At 36.9% G+C, this 9,698-nt stretch overlaps 1 protein-coding gene across 1 annotated transcript; it reads left to right on the top strand.

Annotated features, from left to right (window-relative positions):
• The first annotated feature begins 449 nt into the window (after positions 1–449).
• On the top strand, positions 450–9,698 carry LOC141599828 (sec1 family domain-containing protein MIP3). The gene is made up of 8 exons (XM_074419952.1): positions 450–675; positions 889–971; positions 1,637–1,780; positions 3,135–3,284; positions 5,391–5,879; positions 7,129–8,664; positions 8,748–8,816; positions 9,433–9,698. Exons 2-8 carry the CDS (start codon positions 924–926, stop codon positions 9,559–9,561), a joined length of 2,565 nt encoding a protein of 854 aa, XP_074276053.1. The 5' UTR covers positions 450–675; positions 889–923; the 3' UTR covers positions 9,562–9,698.

Genomic DNA, 9,698 nt, shown 5'->3' with positions numbered 1-9,698 from the left:
TAGAGTTAGTTACTTACTAAAAACAAAAAAAAGTCCAACGCATTCATTTTTGTATTCATTTAGAAATATTCAGTACATTTTCTCTCACTAATCTCTCATTATTTATGTCGTAATCCTTAGGTATAAGAATTCATTACATCAATCTTGTAATATTTCTTAAGCTAGTATAATTGATCTTCAACCGATGATCCTTCTTCCTGAGAACCATTACACCAGGGTCAATTTCGGGTGAGTTATTATTAAGTTACTTAGGGATAACTACTAATAGTCTAGTATGTGATAATAAATATTTAGGTTGGGTTAAATATGATTGGATCAATTTGGGTTTCAAATTCAGGTGTGGACTGAATTTAAGTCGGGTGATTCAGGCTAGGTCATTCCAATTAGATAAATTTTGTGAGGTCTAGTAGTAATAAAGTTTGAAACACTTGGATTTAACACAAATTCTCATTATATACGGGTCAAATACAATACCACTTTCCTAATAGTACAAACAAGCAGTGGGGTGATGAGGGCAAAAAATATCATCACATTGTATTTGACCAGTTTATAGTAATAGACCGTATATAGCAAGACTAGGTGTGGATTTAATAGTTTGCGGCTTTGTGCTTGTGCGAATGTATGATCCTCTGTCGTGTCCGATAATCCGATCCGATGAAATAATGTTGAGTTAAGGTACAAATCAATCTTGGTGTCTCTAATTAAATCAAATGTTAACTTTAATTTCATAGCATGTATATCAATTAATTAGAGAAATCTCTATTTGTTTTTATTTCACATTAATCAGATTTGATTAATACGGTGTGATGTGATGATAGTTGTTGAAATTAAACGCATCAAGTTAAAGTCGTTTAGCTGCTGATGCTTGATGTTAAACTGTTGCTGCAGGAAATTATTATTTATTATGTGAGGTTATAATAATCATGTCTGTAGTTGATGTTACAAAGTCCGCTATCGATGCCATTCATCAGGTCATCCCCAATTCTCTGATCTATGCTCAACTTTCTTCATTTCCAGTTGTTTTTACTGTTGAATTTGCTTGCTCACTATCTAAGTAAACCATTCATAGTCTTTGTTAATGACCAATTGTTGCACTTTAAGATAAACCGTTAGCATATGTCCGAATTGAAGGATATGGATGCAGCTAAGGATTTAGGGGTTGATGTATAGTATGTAGCCCTAAAATGCAAAGCCATTCTTTTCTACTCTATCAATGATGTATAGTAGTATTAGGTATCAAAATACCTCCAGTGGTAGTAAATCATGTCCTGTCACTTGTACTTTGTAAGGGTGTGTTTACTGTTTAGATACAAAAATAGGAGGGAGAGGTGGAAAGGGCAGGGCAGGGCAAAACGAACCGAGTGTGGAAGAGGGAAGTTGCATCCCTTCAAATCCCATTCCTTAAATTTCCCTCCTAATGGCCAAATCCAAACTACTCCTCTTATTGTCTCTCATAATGAAATTACGTCAAGCTGAGAGCAGTTCCATCCGTTACATCAGTCAAATACCCTTAATCACTTAATGTGATTCTCTCTAGCTGTAAATTCTGCATTACTCTTGTTAATAATCACTTCTTGTATTTTGAAGTGCATTGTTCTTAATTATTTGAGTTTGACTTTTCGTCAATTATTTGTAGATATCAGAGTATCTTGTGGGGGCTACTATTTACTTAGATTCTGGATGCACTGAGAGCTTTCAATCGCTTGGTGCATTTTCTTTGTTCTTGGAACATGGAGCTCGTGCTGTTTGCTGCTTGGAGAATTTGTCTCCTCTTGACACCGTGAGAACTCAAAATTCTTATAACTTTCTTTGCAGTAATGCTTTTATTGAACAAGCTGTCCACTGTTTGTTGGACGGATTGCTCTCTGGATTTTCAGTTTTCCTTAAGGCAGTGTTTGGAAACACGGAATTGATTTCATTTTCATGATTTCAATTGTAGAAATTCAAATGTTTGAATTCAATTCCAAATCCAATTCCAAAATTGCGTTTGGGAAACCCATGGAATTGGAATTGGAATTGGAATTGGAATTGGAATTGAACTTGGGCGATACGGATATGGGTCAAGGTCATTGTATGTTTTATATTTGAAAAAAATTAAATATTGTCTCGGGAAATATTTACAATCGGAAAAAATATCATAAATAAAAATATTTTGATGAAATTTGCGTCACAAAATAAAACGTAAGAAGTGATGGAATTGAAATGACTACCATATGGTAGGTATTTGAGAACCCCAAATTTTAACTAGCTTGGAATTGATAAGAAATTGAGTCAATTCCAATTCCAAATTTTAGGGGTTTCCAAACACTTGAAATATCTCAATTACGGAATTCAATTCCAATTCAAGGTTCCCAGACATACCAAATCTTGGCATTTGTTTAAAGGTGGAAACTTCATATTGTTGCTGTACATGGGAACTCACTTATGTATAGTACTTCCTTTTTTATATTTTCTCACATTTGAACAATCTGTATGACTAATTGGAGTTGTTTTTCTGTTACATGAACGGCACAATGTCACTTTTGGTGGAACACAGGATCTTGTATTCACTTACCTTGGGATTATTTCTTCGGAGTTTTTTGCTCAATAATAGCTAAATGTGCATCCCCTTTTTGCTGATATGACTTGAAATATATATGATTGGATATTAATCCATTGTAAATCCCTGGGAAATTTTATGTTTATAGTCTTTATATTGTTACTCCCTCCATCACATTTATATTGTCACCATTTCCTTTTTGGTCCATCCCAATATAATATGCACCTTTCTACATTTAGTAAAAGAAATAAGTGAACTTATACAACTGCTAGTTAAGATGGGAAGGATATGTAGGGTCACTATGTATAATTTTTTAAAGTCAAAGGTAATAATGATATTCTAGAACTAAATCGTAAATATGACCTTTAATACAATGTAGAGGCAGACCTTAGGAGTGCGCATGGATGCAGATGCCTCCCCATTGTTTCTTCGAATAAATTTTACCTTAAAATTTGAAATTTATTTTTGACCATGTAAAGCTTTAGCATCAAACTCCCAAAGAAAGTTTAGCTTCTTTTACAAAGCCCTAGTTTATTCTGTTTGATTGACTGGAGATATTGTTTTTCTTATGAGTATTTTTTTTTTTTCAAACTAGGTTGCTGATTGGAATGGAACTGCAGACCCTGCGAAGAAAGTTGTGGTCATGACATCGTCCCTGCTAAGTGACACACATCGTTACACATTACGCTGCCTGAGTGTGCACCCTAGTGTTCAATGTTGCAGCATTTTTACTTCTATTTCAGAGGTGCTTTCCTTGTCCTTTATGAGACACTCTCTCCCTAGTTTCCAATAGATTACTGGTATCTCAATTGGTGATCTTTCTTTGTTCGTTTTCTCCTTCTGTTACTATCCCCAAAGACCAAAGCGTTTCGGACAGTTAGTTGTTTTGTTACTGATACTGTGTTGCTAGTAGCATGCTTTTATGTGTCCAATTCTTCGTACGAGCTCCTTTTCTAATTCACTGTAAGTGTTTCGAGGTTGGGACACATATTTAGGTCTCATTAATGAAATCTAATTCAGGGGTAAATAAACAGGATTGTTAATACAAGTTTTTTGGTGATTTGCTAGTAGATGGAGGGATTAGATTGAGATCTGTTTAATTTGTCAGGACTCGAGAGATATAATTGGAACCATGAAATTAACATGGAAAGTTGTGTGGAGCTTCAATCCAAGATTTCACTAGGCCTTTGTTTCAAAATAATTTGAGGGAGAGGCCAAAAACGTTTCTGCGTTCGTAGTCAGAGCAACATTAAAAGCTAAACCTACTTAATTTTGGAAATTAAGAACAAATACTATGTTACTTATCTTTTTCAGCTCCTCCCTTTACACAATGCTGAAGTTGATAGTAGACCCTCCCTCTGTCTCTCTCTTTTCTTTTTACACTCTGCTGCACAAGGTACAAAGGCTCTTCAGCTTTATTTTTACATTGTACTCCCTTAGTTCTAGCTTAATTATCATTTTTATTTTGGTTTGCCTAAAAATAATTGAACCTTTCTATACCATGTAAGTTAACACTTATTAATGACATCATATTTACAAAATGCCCTTCATCAGAGTAGGCAAATTCAAATCGGTTAATTGCGATGTCAATATTTATGTTTGATGCCATATTCAAAAGCGATGTTTCTTTGAGACAGCATATTACATATCAGGTAAATGTCAATGTCAATGGCTGTCATCAATATTTTCATGATTAAGATACTGTTTGAGCCCCTTAGCTTTTCATGTCCGGCACTTGTCTTTGACACTTGGACTCTTCATTCTAACCCTATGTTACTCAGATTCATGGATACGGTGCCAGATGCGACATGGTGTTGACTCTGTGATACTCTATTTTAAAAAAGAGTCAATTATCGATTACTCCCACTAACATTTCACGTTTTTTCACTCACTCCCGCGTCAATTTTTTTTTAACATTACAACCATATTATTCGCTTATGTCAAAATTTGCACCCAACATGACTCGCTGAAACAGTCAAATAAGTTCTTGACCAATTATTAGAGACGAACAAGACTCATTTTGTAAACTATGTAAACTCAAGGCTCCATGCTATAAATAAAAAAGAAGAGGAAATTTAATCATCCTCTTTTGTTTTAACTAGGTGCTTGCTTCCCTTAGGTCACTTTTCTCTTGATTCTTCTTCAAAGTGTTTTTTATCAAGTCATCTTACCTTTTCCTTTTTGCCTTTTTCTGATTGTCTCTGTTGAAACTCAATCTGATTAAATTTGCCTACTGTCAGCGGCATGTCTAATTTCGGCTTGTCGGACACGTGCTGTGTGTCATGTCAGTCGCGAGTCTTATAGAAAATGCGAGTGGTGGCTACATGAAGTGCCGAAGTAACATGGTTTTAAGCCAGAAACATGAGTTTTGTTTGCTTCACAAAGTAGCGATGTCTGACACTTGGCAAGAATCTGTGTCGGTTACTTGTACCGTTTCCGAGTAACATAAACTTCAGCTTATAGCTAGCTATAATATGCTTCACATAATGTTTAACCATTTCTCTGAGAGTTTTTGGTGTGTCCTTAGTGTGATATCTTTTGGCTTTGGATGGACTTCAATAGGAAGCACCATTTATGTTCTTTAGATGCCTAAGCCCTATGCATCCTGTTGAAGGCATTCTCAGCAAACATTCTACATCCTAATGGTTCTAAATAAACCAAAGAATGAATTGACATGCATCTGTTTGACATGCATAGTTATATGATGAAGTGCTCTTCCATGTTGACAAAAGATTGTCAAATTTTCATGTTAGCAATAATTTGAATTATTCTAGAACACAACGAATGCTGTGAGATTTATCATTAAACTGACGTACTTGTGTACACAATATGGTGATCAAATTTTTCTCAGATAGGACACTCAACATACCCTGATTCACCGCTGGGCCCAGATGCATTTCGGGAGTATGAATCCTTATTAATTCAAGATTATGAAGAGCTTGTGAATAAGAGTGAGACAAAGTCTGAACAGTCAGATGAAAAGAACTTAACAGAAAAATTGGGCACAGAAGATGAAGGATGGGCTACATTTGATGAGAAGGATATTTCTCAAACTGTTACTAGCCCGACTGCAAGAGGAGCCTATGATGAAAATTCTAAGGGGAGAGAAAAAAAATTGGCTGTCTCTGTACAGCACTTCCCCATGATATTTTGTCCTCTGTCACCAAAATTCTTTGTCTTACCTTCAGGAGGGTCAGTTGCACAAGCTAGCTTGTCATCCGAACATGAGGACTCACTCAGCCCTGGATTGCCACCAATGAGCACAGGAATTACTTCTGATGGTGAAGAGGTCCCTGGGGCAACCCTTACTGCCCATTTTCTCTACTATCTGACCTCTAAGGTAATGCACGTCTTTGTTGTCAGAGCTTCTATAAGTTTGTGCTTTACATTTGTTCTTTGATTTGCTGAGTTTATTCAAATTTGTTGACCTGATATGTTTGAAGTTGAATGATTGACTATTTTAGTTTGATAGTCGTGTTATTAGGTTGAGCATTTAAACCATTTTTTATTCTTTAGATCATAATACCTGTAGTTAGCTATGTTTTTTTTATTTATGTCTTCTATTATAATTTTTTTTGAACAGATCAGATAACTCATCAATAAGGTAATTACTAGTGCAATTTGTAGTATGCTCTTTGATTCTTCGAAGTAAATCCAATAGAGTAAAAACTAACAGCCAATAGCTGCTAATAGAGTTCCCTCATCACCCTCCTTATACAAGACCCTGACACAAATTTGAAACATAGTAGTTTTATTGATATCCTCAGGTCTTCTCTTCAAATCCTGGAAGAGTCTTCTATTTCTTATGATTGTATGCTGACCTCTATGGCAATGAGACAACCACCTTATGACTGCCATTAGGGAATTCCTCTTTATACTTGGTCCTGTCCATTTGCAAATGTGTGCTTATACTTCATTGGACTAGCTGCACTAAAAGGTGGGGAATTGTTTCAGCGTCCTTGAAACATAACTACATAAGCAGCAAACATCCACCAGCGATGTCCCTCTGTTCCTTAGACTCTCAACTGTGGGTAGAGCATCTTGAATGGCTAAGGAGGCCATAAAATCATGTTTTAGCTGGACTATCCCATCCCAAACAGTTCTATGCCAAGCCATCGTTTCCCCTTTTGGTCTTATAAATTCATAGGCGCATGCTAAAACCCTTTTTTTTTAAACCAAATTGATTATAATCTGAATCCATTTTGGTTGTTGAGAGCTGTTTGTGCATGAAGCACTATTGTTTGTAGAGCTAATTATGGTTGAAGGGAGTAATAGCAAGAGACTATCGCATCACATAAAAAATTGGGTTCCTGCCTCCTCCAATGAAGTTAGTCATGATAGGGCATTATTGTATTAGATTAATTTGGATTGAAACGCAATCTTATGCTGAATTTGTAGTATTTGGTGTATGTCCATCATTTATTTATCCGTTTATAAACATGACGTCATTATATTGGATGATATAAGCGTTTGATATTAATGTTTGGGGTTATTAGCTGGTTAGCATCTGTGTTAAAGACGTCTGAGCAAATTAGATCCCTGATACCTCGCACATTTTAATGCTTTCATTTTGTATTCTTCTTGTATAGATGGATCTAAAATTGGAAATATTTTCGTTTGGGGACCTATCAAAAGCAGTTGGAAGGATGATGACAGACATGTCAAGTCTCTATGATGTAGGCCGTCGTAGAAGATCAGCTGGCTTGCTGTTGATTGATCGCACTCTGGATCTTTTGACTCCTAGTCGTCATGGTGATTCCTTCTTCGACCGTGTATTTTCTGCTTTGCCCCGTAAAGACAGATCACCTATATCCACACATGCAAGAAACTCTCACGCCCAGGCAAAGCCAGGTTCTACTCTCATACAACGTGCACCTCTTGATGTCCGCATACCACTTGATAACATTATCAACAAAGACTCCAGAGCTGATAATTTTCGACTCCTTGAAGGCATGGAAGCTGCACTTTGTGGATGGAATTCCAGTAGTCCTGATTCAAAGATCAAGGATTTGATTAACCTTAGCTCAAGAATTCAAGATGATACGTCTTGTAATTCTGTAAAACAATTGCTTGATGGGTCCTTTGTAGCCACAGAAAATTTCCGTGGTACCCCCTATTTAGAAGCCATATTAGACAGGGGTATGAAGGAAGGGGCTGTACTGGTTAAGAAGTGGCTCCAAGAAGCCCTTCGGAAGGGGAATATCTCTGTGAACGTGAAATCTCGCTCGGGTTCTGCCTCGAAGTCAGAGTTGGAAAATATGATAAATGCCCTGGCTTCAACCGACTCTTCTCTTCTGAAAAATAAAGGCATTATCCAGTTGGCTGCTGCCACACTAGCTGCTCTAGATGAAGTACATTGTGACAAATGGGATGCGTTTATCAGCGCCGAAAAAATGTTGCACGTGTCTGCTGGGGACACAAGTCAAAGTTTGGCTGCTCAGATAGGTGATTTGATTAACAAAAGTATCTTAACCGGGTCCCATGATGGCATATCAAAGTCATCTCAAGGATTGATTTCTTTTCGAGATGCTTTGCTTCTGACAGTAATTGGGTATATATTGGCGGGTGAAAATTTTCCGACAACAGGATCTACGAGCCCTTTCTCTTGGCAGGAAGAACAACTAATGAAGGAAGCCATTGTTGATGCAATTTTTGAGAACCCAGGATTAGCAAACCTCAATTTTGTCAAGGATCTTACCAAAGAACTTGAAACATACAGAAGCAAGATTAGTTTGAAAGAGAAAGAGCCAGCAAAAGAGTTAAATATCGACGATTTTGATGATGATCAATGGGGTAACTGGGGTGATGAAGATGTTGATGATCCTACAAACAAAGATGAAGGATATAACGACGTGCAGCTTAAGTTGGAATTGCGTGATAGGGTTGATAACCTCTTTAAATTCTTGTACAAGTTTTCTGGTTTAAAGATGAAAAATGCGCCTTTGAGGGATGGACCTTTTTCGTCGGAATTTGGATTTGGTGGTGAGTCTTTGGAAAGTAAAGGTCTACTATACAAACTGTTAGTTCGAGCATTGGGCAAAAATGACATACCTGGATTAGAGCATCACTCTTCAGCTGTGGGGAGGCTTTTCAAAAGTGGATTTGGTAGATTTGGCCTTGGGCAGGTTAGTTTTTTACTGGTCTTAAATCAATAGAATAAAATAAAACCTGATTTTTTGAAATTAAGTTCACTTCCTGATCTCTGCAGACAAAACCTAGCCTTGCAGACCATAATGTCATCTTTGTTTTTGTTATTGGAGGCACCAACGGCATAGAGGTTTGTGTTTTTTCAGTATTTCATTTGATGTTTTGTATTGTATTCGAGTTTCTTTCTGCATTTTATTATGTCTTGATTTACTTGTGGCTTTGTTTCATGCTAGTGGTGCACCATCTTCGTCATCCCAGTATCTATGTTTGTGACTTGATTAGAACTATCCAACACGAGTTTGTGACCATATGTTAGACTTGGGTATTTTGTGGAAAATAGATTGAATGCTCCAAGTGCCTAGTGTTGAGTGTTGGACAAAGGTACGCAAGGTAATATGAAGAATCTAAGTGACATAACACACGCGTTTACCATAGTAAGGTCTTATCAACAGCTCTGACTCTCTGAGTATCTGACGCTACATAGTCAAATTGCCTGTTGCTGTGCCACATTGATTCATGTCAGCCGACCCCAAGTCATTTTGGGATTAAGGCTCTGATGTTGTTGCTGCTGTGCCACATTGATGATGTCATGTCTTTGCTCATGATGATCTTGCTTGTATTGTATTCTTCATGGAAGGGACATAGTTGTCGATCTAAATTGGTGATAGGGATTTTGTCTGTCCCATTGAGAAATTTTGGAGGTACGGTTTTTAGAGCTTCTGTTGACGTTCTTCACTTGTTAACAGGTGCGCGAGGCTTTTGAGGCGTTATCGGAAAGTGGGAGGCCAGATATAGAACTTGTAGTAGGTGGCACGACACTTTTAAACCCTAATGACATGCTTGAGCTACTGCTCGGAAATTCTAGTTACTTTTAGAGTAGTTAACATATACAGAGTAAAAAAAAATGTAATCTTCCAGATGTATGACGATGTACAGCTCGGGTTTACACTTCGAAAATTATTAGTGATTCTCGAATTCAGAGCAGTTTAAATTTCTTGATTGTCTTGGGCCA

This window comes from Silene latifolia, chromosome 9, assembly GCF_048544455.1.
Source record: "Silene latifolia isolate original U9 population chromosome 9, ASM4854445v1, whole genome shotgun sequence".
NCBI lineage: Eukaryota > Viridiplantae > Streptophyta > Magnoliopsida > Caryophyllales > Caryophyllaceae > Silene > Silene latifolia.
Note: the sequence above shows the minus strand (reverse complement) of the source record. Positions and strands in the feature narration are given on the sequence as shown.